The following is a 22,914-nucleotide window of genomic DNA, read 5'->3' as shown; positions in this document are numbered from 1 at the left end:
CTATCGGTGATAGATTGATAGTTGGCTCGCCCATTGTATGATTGGTCGTCGACAATTCGGGCCTGTTCGCTTCAGCTTATAAGCCGGCTGAAAAGCTGAAACGGCTGATTTGTTGTGACAATTAGAGCCTTCATTTGTGAAAAGCTCGAGGCCAACCAATCGACCAGAATGGCTCGACTCATCGACCCTGACTCCCTGAGCCAGACCCTCGACCATGCAGGCCCTCTACAAGAGCTCAACCAGGGTCATCTCCGACGGACCTCGTTTCCATCCCGCTGTCTTCACTGGCCTTGCATGCTCGTTCCGAGGCTAGAAGGCATTGAGCGCCATCCACCGAGTCCGTTCTAGTCAAGAGAACGCGCGTCGTTTGGCATCCGCTGTCGAGAGCCCCAAGAGGCAGCAAGTACTGGACAGGTTTCTGTTGCAAAGAGGATGTCTCACACCGCCGTCGGCCTTGAGTCAGAGGTTTCAGGTTTGTTTTCCAAGTTACAATTCATGTGACTACCAAACAATAAGATCAGGAAATGGATACCAATGCAATCACCCATGGATTTGGATTGAGAACAAGAGTGCAAGTTAAGCAGTCCGGAGCCTGCAGTGCAGCCTACAGGTAGGACATTGTTGCAAGAAAGTTCAGCCTGATGTTGCTGGGGAAGCGCATAACAGCCGGCAAAATTGTTCACGAACAGAAGTGAATTAATTTACATTCACAAAATTATATGCTTCCTACCTTTTGCAAGTGATAACTGATAAGTTAATAACTGAGAAATGAAGAAAATTTCTACATGAAAAACTGTGAACCTTTGCTACAGGTTCCTAATGCAGCATGATGGGGAGTTGCTCGGAGAAATCCTGAATCGGCGACAATTCTCTGAGCTCGTATGCTGCCTGGAAGCAGTCCGCGGCCTCCACCAGCGATCCTTCAGCTTTCAGGACAAGCCCAAGGCTCAACCAGGCTCGGTGGTTTGTAGGCTCTAAACGGAGGGCATTGCGCAAGAAAGTTCTTGCAATTGATAACGATTTCCCTCCAATATTTCGGAGAATTCCTGCCATACAAACCATGCCTGGTACATAATCTGGATCGATTGAGAGGGCAAATGAGAACGCCATCAGGGCTTCCTGGTGCAAGGATTGCGCCTCCAATAGAAGACCTGCAAAGGATCACATGAGCACTTTCATACACCTAGATCCGTCAAACGAACTATAGTAGTTATATATAACAGTTCCAGATACACGTTTAACTTTTACGGACATGATTTTTGCTTTAATATGATGTAACTTAATATTAATACAGAAGCAAAGTATTATCATGTTTCAGGGACTATCCCAACTTTCGTAATGCCCAGAGCACACAAAAGCATCAAGAAGAAATTGGTTAAGTTACAAGAATTTATTTAAATTTTCTTAAGGTTCAATGAAGCAATGATCATAGTAGTTTAATCGTAGCATTTGCAAATCCATTGCTCAAAAGCTCACTATTGTACAAACAGTAGCAGAGTCAACTTTTCAGTGGGATCACAGCAACCCAAATTTTTTGAAGAAAGTAAGCAGATCCCTCCTCAACTCCACACATAAGTTGCAAGAAAACAATCAAGAAAGCAAACACCCAGTCCCAAACAAAGAAGCACGAATTGCAAAGGAAGGGCGAACGGCTGGCAAACAGGCCGCATACTGATCTCTTCCTGGAAGAGCAGGCTACAGCATTGATCATGAAGAGGTGTTGTTTCCTGGACACGAACAAGGTACTGGATTCAGAGGCTCATGCACAGTCAGAGCCCAATTCGTTGAGCCACTAAAGGAGGAAGTTGTCCTCGAGGCACAAGGAGGCACTGACAGTCTCAGCGCTATTGCTATCACCTATAAATGCAGAGGCTTAGATGGCGGATGTTGCCATGTCGTTGTGTGTGCGTGTGTGCACTTGTTTTCCCCATCATGTGTGTGTGTGTCTTCAATCATTTTCCACATCGACTTGTAGCTGTGATAACCATTGCAGCTGCTAGTAGCAAGAATCTGTCAGTTTTAGTTTGCAAGTTGTTAAGAGTTCCAGAGTTGTTTTAGTTTGAATAATGGGTGACCAACAAGGCCTTTTGCTCAATTGGAATACACGTGGGCTAAACAATCCATCCAGGAGGAAGGTGGCCAAAGATCTGGCAAATGAAACCTGATGCATTTGGTCAGTTTGCAGGAAAGAAAAATGGAACACATGCTCAGATGGTTAGAGAAACCCTTGGGGAGAAGTTCGAGAACAATTTTGAAGTGCTACCGGCACAAGGTCCTAGAGGGGGTTGCTTTGCTCACGGCTGATGAGGATCACTACAGAGTTAGTCTGGCTGAGCACAGAAATAATTCAGTCACGGCCAAGATAGAATCAAGGTCAACAGTGGCAGTATGGTGGTTGACAGCGATGTATGGCCCACAAGAAGACAATGGAAAGATCTTATTCTTACAAGAGCTGAGATATGTTAGGCAGGCTGTCTCGGATAAATGGCTAATGGATGTCGATTTCAATATGATTCTGCAAGCCACGGACAAGAGTAACTCGAATCTGAATCGTAGAATCATGGAAGAATTCAGAAATCCTGTGCAAGATCTTGAACTACCAGAAATCTGCCTGAAAGGAAGAAAATTTACATGGTCCAGCAAAGTCAGAGACACGGATCAATAGAGCTTTTTGCACATCTGAGGGGTGAAATCCTGCAGCCAAACTCTATCCTTCAGGCCATGTCATCGTTAGTTTGTCAGACCACTGTCCGCTCTTGCTTGTCTGACAGGCTTACAGTGCCTACTTACATGGGGTTTCGCTTTGAAAGTTTCTGGCCAAAGATCGAAGGGTATCATGAGGCAGTATCTGCAGCTTGGACTCAGCCATTGTCAGTTTTTTTCTCTCGAACACACAGGAGAGCTGCGTACCAGTGTATTAATAGGGACATTGTCAGTTACCAATCCATTCCTTCGCCTGCACACTAAATGGCAAAGAACAGCGAGGAAACTGCGGCATTGGGCCAAATAAAAAATTGGGCATCACAAGCTTCTGCTGCTGTCAGCAAAACAGCTCATTTGGATCTTTGACGTGGTGCAAGATTATAGGGACCTTAGTCAGGGGGAGGTGCAATTCAAAAGAGATCTCAAAGCAAGAAACTTGGGTACGATTGAGGTTGAGAAATCAAGGCTGAAACAGCAGTCAAGGCTAACAATGGTCAGAGCCACTGAAGCGTCAGACAAACTCTTCTATCTCAGGGTAACTGGAAGAAGGAAGAACTTTATTCAGCAACTACATACCAATGAGGGTTTTGCATATACACATGGAGATAAAGCAGAAGCCATCTATCAGCACTTTAGCAAGCAGTTTGGAGAACAGCCAAGCAGATCACATACTCTGGACTGGGGGGCCATTGGCTTGCAAAGCCACAACTTAGAACACTTGGAAGAGTCTTTTACAGAAGAAAGAGGTCCTGTCAGTAGTGAAGGACATAGAGGATGACAAGGTACCAGGCCCTGATTGCAGTGTCACAGATAGGAGATAGTCTAGAGAATTGGTGGTGTAACTCCTTAAAGGCATTGCCAAAAAAATACAAGAAGAGTGAAAGCTGCCCTTATGATGTACATGGCATGGAATATCTGGAAAGGAAGGAACCACAGGATCTTTGAAGGGAAATGAGAGCAATCAATCCAAGTGGTCAGACTGATCAAGGAAGAGTTCGTGCTGCGGAGAAAGGCTCATGGGATCCCAGAGTCAATTTAAATTTCATGAATTGTAAACCTAGAGTAAGAATAGTGCTAGTTATTTATGTAATCGCATTGTTGTAAGACTTGCATGCCTTGTCTTCTTATCTGACAAGACAGTGCTCCTGCTGATTATTAAAAAAAAACAGTAATAGTTACCTCTGATGTGCCAACACTTGGGATAAAACAAATCAATGGATATGGCTTTGTCCAGGCAGACGTTCGAGTCATGCCATGCTTCGAGCTTTGAGTATATTGACGCCAAATCTAACCATGCGTCCATCTCCAACTTCTGTAGGGATTTAACCTGTCAAGATCAAATGGATCATGAGCAAAGAAGAAACATGATACTTTTATTAAAGATCAATAAAGATGAGGGCACTGTACCTCCTTACAAGTGGTCGATTTCCAAACTTCCTTCTTTGCTTGAATAGTTGAAAGCAAAACCTGAAAAGATTCCACTGCAGACTTGAACTGTCCACGGGAAGCCTGAATTTGTGCTTTCAGCCTCAAAATATCCAACTGATCATCTTTCTCAGCTTCATCCATTGCAAAATCTGCTACTGCTTCGGCTTCTTGTAAATTTTGCTGTGCAGATAATACAAGAATTAATAACTTCCAGGCACTAACGGAACCTCCCATCACCATCTCAAGACATTCTGTTGCACTTTCAACAGCTGCATTGAGTTTCCGTTGCATTGCATTTTCCCAAGCAAGGCTGTACAATATTTCAGGATTATACTCTGCCATTGCAGCAGCATCCTGCAGCAGCCTCAGTGCATCGTCTTGTAATCTCGATTTGTCCAAGTGTGAGGTGGAGGACCTAGAAAAAGGTCCATAACAAACACCGAGAAAATGGTTCACAATGCTGATGAAATGCATATCACAACTTCTGAATGACTTCATGGCTTTATTTGCAAATTTTATCCCTTCAGAAGCATGCTTTGGGTTCTTACAGCATAGTTTTGCTCCCAAAAGAAGAGATGGAATATGAGGCTTTCCCTTTCTCTCCAGTACACAATAACCATTCCTTATGATGTTTAATGCACTATCATCCATGCCAGCTGCACTATAGCAAAGTGCAAGGATATACCATCTCTCCGATCTGGTATAGGTTCCAGGCAACAACATTTCTAGATGGCTGGCCAAAACTTCAGTGTGCCCAGATAATGACAGTGCATACATCAAATGGTTCACAAGGTCAGGATCCCATTTTATTTCTTGGAGGGATAGCTTTCTTGTTAGTATGAGTAACAACAAAATTGCTTCCTCTATATTGTTCCCAGGGCTTACCAGATTCCTTTCCTGAGCAAATTCTTGAGGGAACTTCACATCAACACCACAATACAGCAGAGTCACTGCCAAATCTTTTTGTAAGTTGGCGGACCTTTGAGAATCTAGATTCCATGGCTTTGCAAGAGCTCTCCGATATGCAATGATGGCTTTGTCAAAACAACCACTCCTCATCCACAGTTTAGGAAGATATTCTAGAGCTGAATGGAATATGTCTATTAGCTTACACTCTTCAGCAATACCATCTGGAACACCATATGGCCATGCAGACTCTATGATGTCTATGATAATTCTGCATTCTTCTGCAGCATCTGCGATGATAAGGTAGCATGAAGTGAAATTCAGATTTATGCAACAAAGTTCTTTCAGATGCAGAAGATGTCAATACGAAGCATAACAGACTTCATTTCAGTTTGTGAAATGCACATGTTTCAGTTTGCATTAATTTTATTAAACAAAATAACTAGGCCCCACATACATAGGACAACAGCGAATTCGCAATGCTTCTGGAGCTAGTGTACATATTTCAGATGAAGATGCTTAAGTAGAATACAAGAAAGCACACTGAACAAAAAGTGCAGTTAATACCTGTTACTCTACCAAGGGCGTCCAAAGATTTTGCTTTAAGCAATATGGCCTCTAGAAGCAAGCTTACAGAGTGCATTGACATATGCATTAGCATTCCATTCACTTGTGAGGATTTCCTTCTTGAAGAGCGTGGTGGCACTCTAGGCTTGATACTTTCAGCAATAGCAGCGGTCATTCGTGGTCTCAGGCTTCTTATATCAATTCCCTGAAGAACTTGCAATGCTGCATCAAAGTTCCCTCTCTGATGTTCCAGTCTACCTAACAATGCCCGGGCCTCCTGTTACATTATCAAATAAATCTGACAGTGAGCAAATCTTTGCAAGACAGCATATCTTCTTTAAAGAGCAGGAGTTGGAGGTTCAGCCAAACCTCATAATTTAGTGAAAGGGTCTCTCTTAGGTCTGATTCTACTTCATTTACTTGGCTATCATCAGGAGTTGTTTCACGACTTGCCATCTTTGAAGAAGAGCCATTTGCTGAGAAATCACGTGTCGCAAGAGATTCTGGCGATCGAGGAAGATCTTCAAACTTGGAGTGGTCCCCGCTGCAAGTACATAACATGATCGCGGACATATTTGGCGTGCAGATAATTTAACTTAATTTAGACAAAACAGCTGTATCTCCGGGGATCTTTCGTCAGGCCACCATTCAATCAGTAAGACTACAGGGCCTAGCAATGACAAATAAGAAGTCTCAGTGCATATTTCAGTAAGATACTAAGCAAGAAACTCATGGGCAAACACATAAAAGACTATATACATGGCAGATTTAGCAGTTCCTATTTAGTTAGAGTGGCGTCTCAGATTAAAAAAAAATACAGCTCCATGAATAGCAACAGCAAGGAAGGTCCGGAGTTTCTAGAACGGAACTGTAGAACAGAATTGGATTTACCAATCAAGTGGCTAAGGAGGCAAATGCCCACAAAAGCAATAAAATGGTAACAATTATTTGCACTCAGGCTCGTACTAACTCCCAGGAAAGTTACAAACACCATCATCTCCTACAGACCTAACACATATCAAGATCACAGCAAGAGGCCAAGAACATTAACATCCAGTCCTACTGTGTACTGTCAACTGCAGCAATGGCCCACTATGCAGCAGACAGTAGAGAGATCGGTTCCATCCTCCATATATCCCAACCAACCATTTCATTAAAAGAGCAAGGAAAAAGGATCGGATAAATCCTGATGAACAAACGCGGAATTGGACAAATCCCCATGAATAATTGCATGGCAACCAGATATCCACCATTTACACCTCAGGAAACAGCAGAGCAGAGCAGAATTCTGGCACACCGTACAACCTCCCAAGAAATGCAGCAACGTTTTCCCCCGAAAAACGCCAGGGGACGGACTCAGCGTGGGGCATGAACCCCGATCTTTACTCAGAAAATTAGCTGCACCCCCTACCTGAGATCCCAAGTCCCACACTCCCACGGCGTGAAACTGAAGTCGCTGAAGAAGAAGACTACGAGCCTACTCGAACCCAACAAGCATCAAGCACGCAGAAACGGATGGAAGTACTACGTCGTCGATGCTCCCCCCATGTTGCAGCAAAGAAATCCGCAACTGAACGATGACGATTGCCCAATGCAGTTGAAACATCTCCCAGACCAAAATTCACCCCCGAGGAAGATCGCGAGAAACACTCGTGGAGAGCTTCCATCTAGGCAAGGTAGGGCTGGTCTCTTACCAACGAGAGGAATCGATCCCAATGCCGCATGGATCTCCGGCCGCTCCAGTCCACGCGAGTTCCCCGCCCCGCCAATCCAACAACACGAGCAGAGGCGGCGGCGAGACGAGGGAACAAGACGCTTGCAAGGGAAGAGTTTGTTGGGTGGGTGTGCGGGGCGGTGTGGCTGGCGTGTGCCTCGGTGGAATCAGGCTGGAGAGAGAGAGAGGGGGGGGGGGGGGCGGGTAGCGGGTTCGGCAGCGGGGGCGGTTGGCGGGTGCTGAGTGCTGACGGTGACTTGGTGAGGAGGTGGAGCCGTGAAGCCTCTGATTGCCTGAAGGGGATGAGACAGACTCACAGACACGACAAGGGTGTGGGTGTGTGGGCGATGCTTTTGAGGGCCTGTACTGGGCTGGGCCTGATTTGGGCCCCGTCAAACCCTACATGTCGGTGCGGTTATCCGTTGGTGAAAATGATCTGCCCCGAGAACCTTGCCAAAATGTCACAAATGTGATCCCTACATGTGCTTGCACCATTATACGCCTGCTCGTCAGACATTTCAATTTTTTTTAACGAACCCGACGAGATAGGGCGAGTTTCTGTTGATATAGCAGAAGAATACAAGACTACGACCTTGTTTAGTTGCTCAAAGTTTGGAGGTGCAAAATTACTGTTGTAGCACTGTAGCACACTGTAGCGTTTCGTTTGTATTTGTGAATTATTGTCCAAATATTGACTAATTAGGCTCAAAAGATTCGTCTCGCAAAGTACAACAAAATTGTGCAATTAGTTTTTGATTTCGTCTACATTTAGTACTCCATGCATGTACCGCAAGTTTGATGTGATGGGGAATCTTCTTTTTGCACAGTGTCAAAGTTGGGAGTTTTGGAGGAACTAAACATGGCCTACGATAATGGCAGGTCATAGGTAGGAAAATGAAAAAGAAAAGAAAAAACAGCATGTAATCGTCCGGTTTGATTGTGACATCAACGCGGGTAGCACACAACTCAAACCGCCAACTCCACTCGACAACGGTAGTCGTACCAAAAGTCCTATTGCAGCGCCCACCAATAATCTCAATCTCATATAGTCGCCGAGACCTCCTGACGGGACTCCGCGTTGACAGGGACCCAAGAAAAAATAGATCGCATCGCACCAAGAAGACCACTGCCATGCGGGACCCTTCGCCGTAGTGCCGCTGCAACACCACACTCCATCTGACAGAGTGATACCACAAGATCCGGACCCCTCGCCACGCGCGGGGGTCTCGCCACGTCCACCACAGTACTCCATGTCATGGATCCGTCTATTGTCGCCATCAGAATGGAGGGCAATCTTGCCCCGCTTCCCAAGCTCCCATCGAACAGCCAAAATACTGCCGCAGGCCAACTTCGCTTCGTTGCTCCACCCGCGCACATAGCCTTCGCCACCGAGGTAGTAGCCGAAGAAGTTGCTTACGTCGTCTTCCGACGAGGTACCACACCGGAGTAGCCCAGCAATGCTGAGCCACACTCCGTAGTCCGCAGCAAACCTAGTCATCCACGGTGCCGTTGCTGCAAGCGCGGTCCTCCAACGCAGTCCCACGCCGCACTGCTAGTTGCCAAGCAACACCATCCGCCGCGGTCCACTGCAAGCAGCCAACCGACAACAATGCGATAACCCCTGACCGCCACCAGAATTGTGATCGCCTCCACGTGAACTCAGCAATCCCCATCAAGCTCGCCATCCTGCACCATGCCGCCTTGCGCCACCACCGACTGCAACCTCCCTTGATCGTCGTCACTAGCAATGCCACAAGCCGAGTTGGATCTCTAGAGATGACGCCTCCAAGGAGGGGTTGATGCCGGTGGCGCCGCCGTTGCTCGTCCAGAATCTGGACAGGGTTTTCACCCAGAGAACCCCGTATAGCTGGGATGAAGTTCCAAGATGATGCCCCCAACGGGGAGAATGACGCCCTAGGACGTGTCGCCATCGCCACCAGCAAGATCGCTGGCAAAGGCTTTCACCCGGAACATCCTATCCCCACCATTGCACGTCCCCAGCTCGGCATTCCTAAGACCACTGCCTTGGAAGCCCTCCCGGGGCGGCGGCGGCGCCATGCCTCCTCGCACAATGCGTAGACCCCCTCGGCTGCGCCACCACGACGCCTCACCGCATCGTCGATGCGCACGCGGCTGCTACCGCGCACGGTCGTCACCGCCCGCCGCAGCCTGACACATCTCGAGCCGGATGCAGGTCTTCTCCTCCGCCGCCTGCACCCGCGGCATTTCTCCCTGCCGACGCCGCGCGTCAGCTTGCAGCCGCACGGCTTGCAGCATGCTGCCTCCCAGGTTGCAGGGCCGTCGCGCGCGGCCTGCAACCACCGCCGCGCGCCCACGCAGCCGGCTCCACGATGCGCTGGCCCTCCGCACGTGCAGCCTCGTCGCCCCACGCGGGGCCCCGCCGCGTGGCCTCGCCGCCATCGCGCCCGCCGTCCTCCACCCGGACCGCCGCCACCGTCGCGCATCCTCTCTCCGTGCCGCTTGTCGCGCGCCGAAATGGGTCGGGGGCGGCGGATCCGAGGGTAGGAAAGCCGGATCCACCCACGGCACGGCTGGATCTAGGCCGTCGCCGCTTCGGCGCGCCGCCTGGCCATGGCCTCCTTGCACCATCTTGGCCCGGCGCACGAGACCCACACCGGCCGATTTTACCCGCCACCGTTGTCCACGGGCTTCCGGAGACCCCCTGTGGCAACAACGAGGCGGGCACGAGAGGCGGGAGGTGTTGGTGATGGCGGCTAGGGCAGCTCCTGTGTCGCCCGCGGGGGGAGCGATGCGAGCCAATTTTTCTTTTTCTCAACAAACGTCCTGCTCTGAATTTGGAGATGTTTCAGAGTCAGATACAAATACACCAAAGTCGGCGGCCTTTAACCACTCTACAAAACTCACTATCTCGACAGGACAAAGCGCATTCACTCAACCCCCCCCCCTCTCGCCACGAAGGAGCGAAAGACCATTGAAGCGGTGGCCAGCTTTGTGGGCAAAGGAAAAAAGGAGGGTAGCTGGCCACGGCTAGCCTTTGACATTTCGGAACCCCTGCAGGCCGGCTGTCCCCTGCTCCTGTCATCCGGTCATCCCTGCTTAGGGATGGCAATGGGTCCGGTGGGGTAAAACCCACCCATAACCCGTCGTATCTATCTACACCCACACACATAATACTTAATAGGTGAATTTTTGCACCCACACCTGCACCCGCTGGGCACCTGCTGGGTGATGGGTACCCACTGGGTCTGTTCAAAGAAGTAGAAATTTACAAAATATACGCAGGAGCATACGATATCAAGCGATATAATATGAACTTGGCACACAAAATACAATTTGAGCAACACACCGAATTAGGGAAACATTCATGTTTGATCTCAACAAAAAAAAGTTAGTCTAGCAATGGCAGGAAGCCAAACTTTTATCAAACATTACATGATACATCAACAATTCAACTATAGTAAAGCAGCAGTCTAAAATTTCACATCATAGCCCATGATATATCGACAATTGAACTAAAATATGATCACCCATTAAGCACACATGGGTAAAATCTTGCACCCACATGTGACCCATCTCAATACACTGGCGGGTTGGGTCAGATCCGAACCCATGGGTGAAATTTTACACCCGCACCCTCAAAGCCGTGGGCACCCGCACCCATGGGTCCGACTGCCATCCTATCCCTGCTCATCGCATCGCATTCCCGCCGGTAGGACAACCAAACCGAGCGATCTGGTGGGTGGGTACGGTGGCTCACGCTGCCAGACGACGGGGGCGCAGTGATTTCCCAATCACCGAGCACCGAGCTGCAGCTGCAATCTTGGCATGTTCTTGGGGCCTTGGGGGTACGTAAATCGCTTTCCTGCGAGCGAGCCTGCGGGCGACCTCTTGTTCTTTCTTCCCCCCTGAAAGCTACTGCTCATGCCTCATGGCATGGACACATCGCACCTCCCGAAGCGTGTTGGGGGTATGATCCAAAAGAAGAGAAGAATCCAATGTGCGGCGATTGGCGACTCCAGGTCCATGACATGTGCGCATGCTGTTTGGGGTCTGGGGTTTGATGCCGGCTGCGAGTGGTTAAGGTTAGGTTAATCATGATTAGCGGCTGAATATAACTCCCGGTGTGTCCATTTGTCCGTTTTGGCAGCAGTGACATGACATGACATACATTATATATAATAATATCTATGAATAAAAAAACTAAAACGAAGTGGGTAGAACGCTAGGCACAGCGTATCACCATCAGTGTCGCTGCAACAAAGGCGTCGGTTCAGTTCGATGCACGGCGGTACGAGCAGGCTCCATGAGTGGTATTTAAGCCGCACGGCGTGTACTGAGCCCGTGTAAGGCCGGCAATCAAACCGGGGAAGGTACCGTCACATGCGACGCATTGCTGACGTGCTCTCGTCAGAGGCCGCACTGTTAGGGTACTGTACGAGCAATCCAAACCCTTTTCCCCCATTCACACTCACGCCTTTCTCTTGAGGGGAATTTACTCGCGCCTGACTCGTTGGAACGTGGATGGATCAGTCCTACCGAGACATACCCTTGTTTACTTGGCCAAATTGGGAGGTGACAAATTACTGTAGCAACACTGTAGCATTTCGTTTGTATTTGTGAATTATTGTCCAAACATTGACTAATTAGGCTCAAAAGATTCGTCTCACAAAGTACAACAAAACTGTGCAATTAGTTTTTAATTTCATCTACATTTAGTACTCCATACATGTACCGCAAGTTTGATGTGATGAGGAATCTTCTTTTTGCATAGTGCCAAAGTTGGGAGTTGGGAGTGAAGTAAACAAGGGGAACTCACTGTATGTCTACTGGAGAGGAGTCTACTGCCCTGGCGGCCTTGCTTGTGTGAAAACAAGCCAGAGCAGGCTGAGGAGAAACCGATGTCAGAAGAGGACAAGTGGAAGTGGAAACAGCATCACAGATTCACAGCTCACGAGCATCGCATGCCTACAGTTATTCCCTCTGGCATTTTGTCTAAAAGGATAAACACAGTTACTCTCTAGTACGAAATAATACAAAGTAAACTGACTGAGCATATAAATTTGTCTCCAATGTATTTTCCAATACACTGGCTTTCACAAATCACAAGCCTCTACAAACGTGCCGTAACAAAAAATTGTTGCCGGACAAGTGCATTGCTTGCCTGACAATTTCAAATGATGGAGTACTAAGATGGTGGGAAAACATGCTAAGGCACGAACACATAAACTGAATCGAAAAAGAAAATACATGATACGAACTCGTTTTAGGTCTCCATATGATTGTGGCCATTAGAATCAGCTGCTAGTGAAAGCACCATGAAGCCCATCAGCAGATGTTCCTAGTATAGGGGCACAAAGCCTTTTGGTGCTAGTGACCTCGACGCAAGCCAGCAAGGCGGCAACGGCCCAGTCTAGCTAAGGAAAATGCAATGTCAGACAACCCAGTTCAACAATTTCTCGGGTGAAGCAATCATCATACAAAAATGCTAAAAGAAGATAAGGCTACCCTGTATGAAAGCTCCCTGACAAAAATTTTACAAGGAGGCAGGAATCAAGCTAACAAAATTCCTGTATCCTCTGAGCTCCACCAGGAGAAACTGCTAGTCAATGTACAACATACTAAAACAAAAGAGGGCAATGTTATACTTATTGCTTGAGATGAAAGAGGCATAAGCTTGGGCATCTGCGATAGGTTTCAATGTGCGAAGTATATGGTGGACTCCAATCCTGTTACAACCTAACCTTCTTAGCCTTTATCCGCTTGGAAGCCATGTAAGTCACAGCAGCAGAAAGAGTGTACCTAAAACAACAAACAAAACATATAAAGTGGCAATAAGGTGTCCACAAGGAAGAGATTATCACATTTACAGAGTTAGCATCACATTTTGATGTCATCTAATTCTGAATTCAATTAACACCATGCACCAACATATGCTACCTCCAAGCTCATCGCATGTGAGCATGCAGATGCAGTGTCTCCCCAGATCCTTATTCCCTTCCTTATTCACAGATTTTCACACCTCAATTTATGATACCCACAGTTGCATTTCATGGGCTTATCCTAGATCCCATTGCTTCAATTATGTGATGCACAAACATAACAGAATGTGTAAAGTGTAATCCAGAAAAAATTATACTACTATAAATGCAGAGTGATGTACAACAAGCAATGTTTCAATGGGAAAAAGGCTATTGTCCAATCATACAAAGTAAGCCCACCTAAGTAAAGCTGTTTTTTGAATACATTAATCATTCCAGTATTTGATCTGCACATAACGTGCAGCAGAAAAGGGTTTTTCTATGTTATGTTAATCATCCCAGTATTTGAGCTCCGCATAATATACAACAAAAAGGATTTTTCTATGTTCAGCACAAATATTTCTGACTGAGAAGATGCCAACTATCATGGTTCGTCAGTGATGAACTGTCAAACCATGATAGTGTGGATTTGTAGCAGATATCAGATAAAGTCAGATATTACTGTCCAAAACATCCAGATAATAGCAGCAATAGACTAGTTTCTATCATGATGAGTGAAACTACTGGTACCAACAGTCAAAAAATAAAACTAACACAGAATGAAATAATCCAACTGCAAAGGGTTAAGTGCTTACCATGTAAAAGTGTATTTAAGATGGTCTTCTGGCATCACTGAGTGACGAATCAAGGTGTTGACATCTTTTGGAACAGGATAAGGGTTTGTTGGCAAGACGTCTTCGTTTATATCTTCTATATAAACAGTATTTTCAGGAAGCCCACAAGCACGAGCAATCATGGGAACATCCACATAAAACCACTGGCCACTACTGGGCTCATTTGCTGGAACAAATATGCTTGGCTTCTCACTTCCTCGGATTACTCCAATAACTCTTACAGGAGGTTCTCTAGGTTTTTCAATCTGCAAAAGGTACTTTGCATAAATTTTGTGCCTAACTGAAGCAATACAAATACAACTCAAGGGATATGGATACTTTGATCTAAAGCAGGTATAGTACTTATGGCAACATGATCTTGATTCAATTGCCACAGACCCCCAACAACCAGCCTACATTCCATACCATTTATCACTCTAGAAGCCACAAATGATCTAAAGCAGATCTAGTAAAAACAATAACTAGAATATAACTTATTTGGTAAATTGCTGCCACAGCATTAGCATGTACAACAGTACAAGGAGTTGACATATCATGGCACACAAAATATAACATTATAGAAACACTCACAAAAGACATGCTAATCTAATTCGATGAGCAAATTCACGATCTCATGCATTTAGAATTTTAGGCAACAGATTGGAAGCTAAGCAAAAGACTGGGAACAAACGTCACCTCAGGAGACGATTTAGGCTCATTAGACCAGAACTTCCACCACGAACTTTTTCCATCTGGCTGTTTAACAGCTTTTGGTTCTGAAGCTTCATGCAGGATTTGGTGATCCTTAACATTTTTATAGCGCCATCCACGAGGAACCCATCCTCTATTCACAAGGATAGGTGACTGCAAACTGACAAACCATTTCTTAGAAAGATAAATGACTAGATAAAGAGAACCTGTAAAATACTATGGTTGGTTTTAAATTTCTAGTTGACAGGTGGAGACGTGGAGCCATCAGCTTTCTAGCACAGGAATATGTGGGAGATAAAGTCAAAACAGGCATAGCAACAACTTGCATCCTGGTCACCCATAAATTTGTGCTGGCCAAGAACGATGAGCTATCAGACAGCACGAGGTATGATCACTCAATTATGGGCTTCATGCATAATTTAACAAATTATGTCTTTTGAGATTATTACTTGGGTAGGGATCTTCTCTGTGGACAAATACAAATTAAATCTGAAGAGTGCACCCCACCCCCATAGCACACATACATCACCTATCGTTGCAACAAAACTGCAAATCTGCAGGATCGATGCCAAACACGTTTTACAATCCGCTATATCTCTCAAATTTTAGTTCAGTTACCAATACATGAAAAGATAACACAGGAGTACTCGAATGCAGGCAAGCTTTTCAAATTTTCAATGAAGATAATTACATTACTTTTCAATTCATTCATATCCAGCTGAAGATTTCAGTTTCCATGGAAAGGCAATGAAGGGGCATATACACAAGCCAGTTTAAAATGAAAGGAATTGAAATCACTGCCAGCTTAAGCATCTTCCACTAACTTAATTGTTTTGGTTTTGCCCTAACATAAGACGTGTATTCCTAGCTGTTTCACATCTGATCTGACATTGGATCATCTTTTCCTTCGTCCCTTTTGGCCTTTTGAAAAAAATTCTTAACTTAATTCTTACTAGACTAAATCATCATTTTCCAATTTGAGCACAGACAGGCTTTCATAGTTTACAATTACAAATATCAGCCATTTTCATTGTAGTAGCTTTCCACAAGAACTTCCCAGCTAAAATAAAGGGTATCAAGCTCAATTGTAGTGATAATTTCCTTGCAAGACTGCAAGGATGGTTCTCAAGGTAATCTGGAAAATAGGAATTGCGATTCAGCATTTCGAAGTAACTTACCTGCCAGGCTCAGTCGACCTAGGAATCAACGGAGTGATCACATAATACCCATTCTCCGTCACACCAGAGATGCTCCGGGAGCGAGGTCCGACGAACACCGACTTCTCCTCGTCGAAATCGCCCTCGCATACGATCTTCCGGAACTCCAGCGCGTCTGGATCACGCAGGGCGCCGGTCGAGGCCACCTCGTTCCACGCCACGGGTTCCATCTCCAGCCTCCGCGTCCTGTAATCCAGCATCTCTATCTGAGGTCGAGCAGGAAACACCAAACGGTGAGGTCTCGTCGGCCAACAAAACCAAGCATAGAGTAACGAGCGCGTGTGCGAGTGTGACCTTCTCCTGCCTCCGGAAGAGCTGCCATGTGCCGAGGCCGAAGGTGATGGCGCCGGGAGCGAAGAGGAAGAGCTTGGACCACGCGCTGGCCTCCTTCCCTGCCCCTGCGCGTGGAACACGAACAGATTTGCGGATGATTCGCAAGGCATTTCGCAAGATGATGACGGTTAGGATAGATGGATACCTGGGGGCGGCGGCGCGGCCGCGCCTGGAGGAGGAGGGGGCGGAGGAGGCGCGGGTGATGAGGCGTGTGAAGTGGAGGCGCGAGAGAGGAGGAGGCGTTGCTCGCCGCCGCCTCCGCGCAGGCGGAAGAGGAGGTGCTTGGAGAGCGACGCCGCCATCTCCGAGGTCAGAGAGGGTCAGGGGTTTGGAGTTTGGACTTCAGGACAGGTCGACTCAGAGAGGGCAGCATCAGCGCATAGGCCAACTGGGCAAGTTTGCATTTTCTTGGGTTGGAATTCGAAAATGTAAATGTTTACTGTTGATGAACATTATTACGATCTTTTTCATTTGTTCGTATATGTGCCATATGTTTGTTTGGGCCTTAATTCCAAACCAAGATTTGGATTGACAAAAGTAGTTTGAACTCGATCAAACAAAGGGTAGCATATGATTTTACTTATTATAAGTTTGTGAATCCAAGCACAAAAGAGAGAGCTACAAAAGGCTGGAACAGAATGTTGCATATTGGCTGTTTACAACTTTACATAGAGCGCTCGGAAAAACAAAAATAAAATAAAATAAAAACTTCAAGGAGATAACAAAAAATAAAAACTTCAAGGAGATAACTCTGAAGAGAGTGCCACGAAGCCTTTGACCCGTTTGTTTCTTTAGCCACTCCTAAAATTTCTATCGCATCGAATGTTTAGATACTAATTAGAAGTATTAAACATAGACTAATTACAAAACCAATTGCACAGATGGAGGCTAATTTGCGAGACGAATCTATTAAACCTAATTAGTCCATGATTTGACAATGTGGTGCTACAGTAAATATGTGCAAATGATGGATTAGGCTTAATAGATTCGTCTTGGGAATTAGCCTCCATCTGTGTAATTAGTTTTATAATTAACTCATGTTTAGTCCTTCTAATTAGCCTCCGAATATTTGACGTGACATAAATTTTAGTCCGGACTAAAGATCCAAACACCCCCTAAGATTTGGAACCTCTAAAAAGTACCTTTTTCTCTATTTCAAAAGCTACCTAATCAATTTCCCATCCCATATCTCGTGATATATGTATTTCACATTTCAAAACAACTAGCAGATCCCTTGCACAGATTCGTCTGGTGGATCATTTATTTACTTAACCGCATTTGTTTTTCCAGCAACGTTCATTTGCACGCAGTGACACTTATTTCATTTTTGTTTGATCAAACAAAGTGAAACAAATCACACAGCTCAAATTGACCAAGCAAGTATGGAACACAGAGAGCAGCCTCCTGTAAGTTGTAACAGAGCACGCGCGTGCACAATACCAGACGCGGCCTACCAACATATTGCCAAACCAGGTTAACAAAATTATGAACACAGCATCCCTAATTAATACCTCTTGCATAATTTACAGCCCCAATGCTACGCGACATGCAAAAAGAGAGAAACTGGAGCACGCTTCAAGAGTTACAGATTTAGATCAATTCTTCTTTTTCGAGTGCTTCACCAGCCAGTCGATGACAGAATCAATGTTGGTCGAGTTCTTGCACGATATCATGAAGCATGCCACTTCTCGGTCAGTGATTGTCTTTAGGCCCCTGCAATACCATTAGTAACACAGCAGATGAGTAAAATGTATCAAACAGATATTATGGTGGGGAATTGTAACGGACCGCAGTAGCTTAGCATGCACTTACATGACTTCTGTGAAGCTTTGCTTAGGGAAAGCTTCAGGCTTGTCAATTTTATTGCCAATGACTAGTAATGGGATTCCAGTCAAAGATGGCTTGCTCAGGAGGTCATGGAGCTCACCTTTTGCAATGGCCATGTTTTCTCTATCTGCTGCGTCAACAACATAACTGCACAACCAAAACAATATAAACATCCAACACTAGAAGCTCATTCCCTATTGATTCAACTATGACATCCAGAAAAAAAATCATGCACCAGTTTCAATGCAGCTAGTTATTAAATATAAAACCTGTGGAAGTAAATCAGAATAAAAAACCATACAGCTGGTGCAAGTTCCAGCTCATTATTTAAGCAAAGATAACAGAAAGTCAGAAAAAAAAAAGTGCTTCATCAATATCAAGAAAACGAGCAAAAAGATAGAAATAAACAATGCACCCACCACCATCATACACAACAAAGCAAATTTGGGGGAAAACAGGTAACAGGATAAAGAATATCATCATTATTAAAAAATCAAAATAACATAAATACAAACATATAAGCAAGGCATCACCAGGACAACTAAGACATAAACTGGTATAAGCAAGCTAACACTTGTCCTGATCACAAAAAGGAAAATAAAATATAAGCCAAAAGAACAGTAGGATAGTTGAGAAAGACTTTGTACATAAACCAAACTATCAAAATGATATGAACACGGTCTTCCAAAATAATAGACATGCGCAACAAGCCACAACTAAATCATGACAGCTAGTGAGCATTAGTGCTATTCTTACTGTAAGTGTCAGATTAGACATGAAAGACATACACAATTGCAGAAACTGCACGGCAGTATCTCTCCCACATGCTCCGGAATCTTGGCTGGCCTCCAAGATCCCACAATTTTATTGTGACATTTCCTTTGGTTACCTTTCTCATATTGAATCCTACAGTAGGAATCATATCCTCACTAAAGCCTCCGGTCTGAAAAAAAAAAAGTTTACCCATGATAAATATATTTCATCAGGCATCCAGTATATGAGTGGTACCAAAAGTGTGACTGATACTTACAGCAATAACATTGACAAGTGATGTTTTTCCGGCATTTTGAAGCCCTATCAAGGAAAGCTCCATCTCTTGCTTGAAGAAGAGGCTGCAGATGTAAGAAAGCAGAAAACCGTTATTCAAGCAGCCAAGCCCATCGAGCAAAACGAATGGCAGATTACATCAGTTCATCCTTTTACTTGGAAACTGGATCATATAATCAAATATGTCAAAGTAATGCTCCACCACCCAACAAGTGCATGTGCAAGACATTCTTAGAATTGAAGCTCTTTTGTATTTTTATGTATCCAGTTCAAAGCCTACCTGTCTGGTAGGTAGAGAAGAAATAAATTATAGTCTACTGGCAGCTATACTATATGCCAATGATTGAAGTACAGCAAATAACTACCAGCTTCAGTTCAAGTATGGAGTGACATCCAAAGAACTTTTACTAGCGTAACTGATATTGATACTTCTGTGTAATAGAATCCATGATAGCGAACTATAACAAAAAAAAAACGCGAATTGCAGAATAACAAGACATTGCGGAACACGACAATCAACACTGAATAAATCCTCCCGTTTTCGTTTTGGAAAGAGTGATCTTCACAAGTTTTATGTCTTGCAATCCCACCGATAATGGTTGATTGGCAAGCATGTTCAATTAAAACATATTCTGTTGAGAGGATAGCTTAATTAAACTTGATTGGTATGCTAGCTTGATGGTCATACGGCAGTTACCCGCAAAGCTCCAAAATCTGAAGCAGAAACCAACCATAAGAACCCAATTCCTTCCCTAATAGGATCACGCTGCACCAATCACATTCGCTACATATCAGAAGCTCTCCACCAGCAACCTACAACTTCGTATCGTAGCCTCCGTAACTATCCCAACCAATCATGACCAAACCAGAAGAACTCCCAGATCTCCTAGACACCGATCCCCGCACCCCGGCAGCCGCAATGCGCAGCAGATCAAACCCGCGAGACACGAGGCACGACGGAGCAGCCCAAGAGCGTATTATATACCTGCGGAGCCAGTTGAGGAAGGCCTCCCAGAACCCCATGGCGCCCGGCTCCCCTTCTCCTCTCCCTGACCCCCCGCGAACAAGAGAGGAGGGAGGGAGGCAGGCCCGGTGGCGGCGAAGAAGGCGGAGGGGATCGAGCGGGGGGCGGCGACGGGTTAAGAGCGAGCGGGCGCGGCGGAGGAGGAGGATTCGGTGGTGGCCTCCCTGTCACCCCCCGCGTTTACTTTATTTGGAGGCGGAGGGCGACGCGGCGTGGATGGGGCGGGGTGACGGCCTGACGGGGAGGGGAGGACGCCGCGACCGCGAGCGAGGGAGCGAGCGAGCGAGCCAGCTGCGGCGATGAGGCGAGGCGAGATAGGAGGGAGGGAGGGGGGGTATTATTGGCGTCCGGCTCGCCAATCATACGGCCTCGCGTGGGCGCTGGTGCTAGGGCGGCCAACCACGAGTGCCGTTCCGTTCCGGTATCCGCTCCCCTCGCCAACGGGATTCCAACTGATGGGTGGACTGATCTCTGGTAGCGTCTATCCATCCGGAGCTGACCTGACCTGTTTTTTCGGGGCGCCCTGTTTTTTCGGGAGTTCGATGGGGACCTTGCGGTCCTGGGCTAATCGTCGTTGTGTGCTAGCGTTTGAAGTGGGCCTATGAAGCCAGAAGGACGACGAGTGCTCAGTGGTTTGGGCCCGATGGGCTGGCTACTTGTTGGGTTAGTGAGGGCTTCTCTGCCGGATCTTCTTCTTCTTTCTTTTTGAGGGGGATGGATTTGCCGGATCTTCTTCAGTATCTCGTGGTGTTTGCCTGCCGCCCATCGTGTTTTTGCTGCCCTGAGTTGTGTGCTCCGCTGGAATCGTGGGAGTAGTTGAAGAGAGCAGCTGGACGCATGGGCAGGCGGGCAGTCATCAACGGGCCAGCGCAAGTACAGTAGCTCTTTGGCAATGCCGTTCGTGCAACGTGTGCCCAACCACCAAAGGGGTGATTGGTTTCCCGACGAGCCTAGCCAGGCTCGTATCTGGGAATCTAGCTCTCGCAGAGGCCAAGCTCAGCGGATGCAATACCAACCCTTTTTACTTCCCAAGTTGGGAGGTGCCAAATTGGTATTTTGTCATAAATGCGACACTGTAGCGTTTCGTTTGTATTTGTGAATTATTGTCCAAATATTGACTAATTAGGCTCAAAAGATGCGTCTCGCAAAGTACAACAAAACTGTACAATTAGTTTTTAATTTCGTCTACATTTAGTACTCCATGCATGTACCGCAAGTTTGATGTGATGGGGAATCTTCTTTTTGCATAGTGTCAAAGTTGGGAGTTTGGAGGGAAGTAAACAAGGGCCCAGTTTGATCGGTGGCGTGTATTTATCCAGTCAAATTATGAATAGAAGTTGTTTGGTTGCTTGTATAAGGATACATCTCATGAGATAAAATATTATAATTGAGTACCCTTGTGATGTTTATGTTGCATAAATATACTAATCATCTTTAGAAAACGCTAATATCACTTAATACACGCCAATCACCTACTTAATACCGTCATTAGCTAGCGCGCACCTGCATCCGGCAAGCCTAGCCCGCGGAAAACAGGACTTCATTTGCATTTCCCGAGAGCCAGGCTCGTGGTTGCTTTTTGCATGCGCCGACCTAGGCTCAGGTGACCCTCAGACAACCAATCAGCGGCAGGCTGCATCTCAAGAGCCTGGCCCGAGGCTGCTGCAGCCAACCAATCACCTCCCAAAACTCCGAGGCGGTGTTTGGGAGATTTAGCCCTCGTCACATCGAATGTTTGGATACTAATTAGAAGTATTAAACCTAGACTAATTACAAAACTAATTACACAATCTCTAGGCTAAATTGAAAGATGAATCTATTAATTAGTCCATGATTTGACAATATGTGCTACAGTAACCATTCACTAATGATGGATTAATTAGGCTTAATAGATTCGTCTCGTGATTTAGCCTAGGGGTTCTGCAATTTAGTTTTGTAATTAGCTTATGTTTAGTCCTCCTAATTAGTATCTGAATATCCGATGTGACAGGGTTAAAGTTTAGCACGCTCCACCCAAACACCCTCTCAAAAGTTCGCAGTGTCAACTTCCTCCCACGGTCCCACTCCCTCAGCTTGCAAGGGTCTGATTGGTTTCAGGATATCGGCGGAGCTTGGCTCATATCAAGCAGGATGCAGGATCCCGGCAGCCAGGCTCTCCCCATGCAACTGGTATCTGATTGGTTGAAGTCTCTATTGAGCCAGGCTAGCTAAAGAACTTGATTGGTTGCTTGGTTAACCAGTGCCCAACTACCTTTCTTGTATCTATATGCACCTTCCGAGGACTCACCGCTGCACCGTGCGAGCCTGGCTCATCTCGGGAGCCAAACTCGAGGAGTCCTTTTGCATCTCGCGGGGACAGGCTCAATGGCTAGCGCAGGCAACCAATCAACCTAAGGCTATCTGCAACGCACACCTTTAACTGGACCTGAACTGCAAATTTACTTGCCAAAGTCCCGCACCGCACACCTCTATCACAACCCCAACCCCTCCGTTTGCTACATGGCACCTCCAAACCCAGAGGCTTCCGAGACGAACGCTATCCTCTCCACGCTCTCTCTTGCACCATCCTAGAGAAACTGGAGCTCGGCAACAGCTGCGGGCAAACCGCCATGGGCGCGAGCTCCGCGGGCACCGTCGGCCGGGTCTCGGCGGCGCGGCGAGGGCCACGGGGAGCCGTGGCGCCACCCGCCGGGTGCCCACGCATGGCCCCGCGCCTCCGAGCCGCCGGCCGCCACCCACCACTTGGCACGACCTCCGCCTCCATCCCCTCCGCGGAGGTGCGCGACGGTGGCCTCCACCTCCATCCCCTCCGTTTTGCAGGTCA

General features: G+C 46.4%; 3 protein-coding genes across 3 annotated transcripts; all 3 read right to left on the bottom strand.

Annotated features, from left to right (window-relative positions):
- Positions 1 to 527: 527 nt before the first annotated feature.
- LOC101785108 (protein NPGR1) lies at positions 528 to 7,501 on the bottom strand. Its single transcript, XM_004985260.2, has 6 exons — positions 7,299 to 7,501; positions 5,974 to 6,274; positions 5,605 to 5,881; positions 4,111 to 5,327; positions 3,883 to 4,030; positions 528 to 1,151 (listed from the first exon to the last, which is right to left on the bottom strand). The coding sequence occupies exons 2-6, from the start codon at positions 6,175 to 6,177 to the stop codon at positions 817 to 819; spliced, it is 2,181 nt and encodes a 726-aa protein (XP_004985317.1). The 5' UTR covers positions 6,178 to 6,274; positions 7,299 to 7,501; the 3' UTR covers positions 528 to 816.
- A 4,846-nt stretch (positions 7,502 to 12,347) lies between these two features.
- On the bottom strand, positions 12,348 to 16,561 carry LOC101784717 (surfeit locus protein 1). The gene is made up of 6 exons (XM_004985259.3): positions 16,338 to 16,561; positions 16,154 to 16,257; positions 15,821 to 16,065; positions 14,628 to 14,802; positions 13,914 to 14,197; positions 12,348 to 13,099 (listed from the first exon to the last, which is right to left on the bottom strand). The coding sequence occupies exons 1-6, from the start codon at positions 16,492 to 16,494 to the stop codon at positions 13,030 to 13,032; spliced, it is 1,035 nt and encodes a 344-aa protein (XP_004985316.1). The 5' UTR covers positions 16,495 to 16,561; the 3' UTR covers positions 12,348 to 13,029.
- Positions 16,562 to 17,537: 976 nt separating this feature from the next.
- LOC101784322 (ADP-ribosylation factor-like protein 8a) lies at positions 17,538 to 20,399 on the bottom strand. The gene is made up of 5 exons (XM_004985258.4): positions 20,052 to 20,399; positions 19,050 to 19,131; positions 18,808 to 18,962; positions 18,005 to 18,166; positions 17,538 to 17,905 (listed from the first exon to the last, which is right to left on the bottom strand). Exons 1-5 carry the CDS (start codon positions 20,087 to 20,089, stop codon positions 17,788 to 17,790), a joined length of 555 nt encoding a protein of 184 aa, XP_004985315.1. The 5' UTR covers positions 20,090 to 20,399; the 3' UTR covers positions 17,538 to 17,787.
- Positions 20,400 to 22,914: the final 2,515 nt, after the last annotated feature.

This window comes from Setaria italica, chromosome IX, assembly GCF_000263155.2.
Source record: "Setaria italica strain Yugu1 chromosome IX, Setaria_italica_v2.0, whole genome shotgun sequence".
NCBI lineage: Eukaryota > Viridiplantae > Streptophyta > Magnoliopsida > Poales > Poaceae > Setaria > Setaria italica.
The sequence above is the reverse complement of the archived record's forward strand: the minus strand, read 5'-3'. Positions and strand labels throughout refer to the sequence as shown.

Coding starts and splice junctions, on each gene's coding strand:
- LOC101785108 (XM_004985260.2), bottom strand. CDS start 6,177: ATGTCCGCGATCATGTTATGTACTTGCAGCGGGGACCACTCCAAGTTT. Junction 5,328..5,604: donor CGCCCTTGGTAGAGTAACAG/GTATTAACTGCA, acceptor TTATCATCGCAG/ATGCTGCAGAAGAATGCAGA. Junction 1,152..3,882: donor CAAGTGTTGGCACATCAGAG/GTAACTATTACT, acceptor GATCCTTTGCAG/GTCTTCTATTGGAGGCGCAA.
- LOC101784717 (XM_004985259.3), bottom strand. CDS start 16,494: ATGGCGGCGTCGCTCTCCAAGCACCTCCTCTTCCGCCTGCGCGGAGGC. Junction 16,066..16,153: donor TCTTCCGGAGGCAGGAGAAG/GTCACACTCGCA, acceptor GCTCGACCTCAG/ATAGAGATGCTGGATTACAG. Junction 14,198..14,627: donor AGCCTAAATCGTCTCCTGAG/GTGACGTTTGTT, acceptor TACCTTTTGCAG/ATTGAAAAACCTAGAGAACC.
- LOC101784322 (XM_004985258.4), bottom strand. CDS start 20,089: ATGGGGTTCTGGGAGGCCTTCCTCAACTGGCTCCGCAG. Junction 18,167..18,807: donor CGTGCAGTTTCTGCAATTGT/GTATGTCTTTCA, acceptor TTGGTTGTGCAG/TTATGTTGTTGACGCAGCAG. Junction 17,906..18,004: donor CAAAGCTTCACAGAAGTCAT/GTAAGTGCATGC, acceptor ATGGTATTGCAG/GGGCCTAAAGACAATCACTG.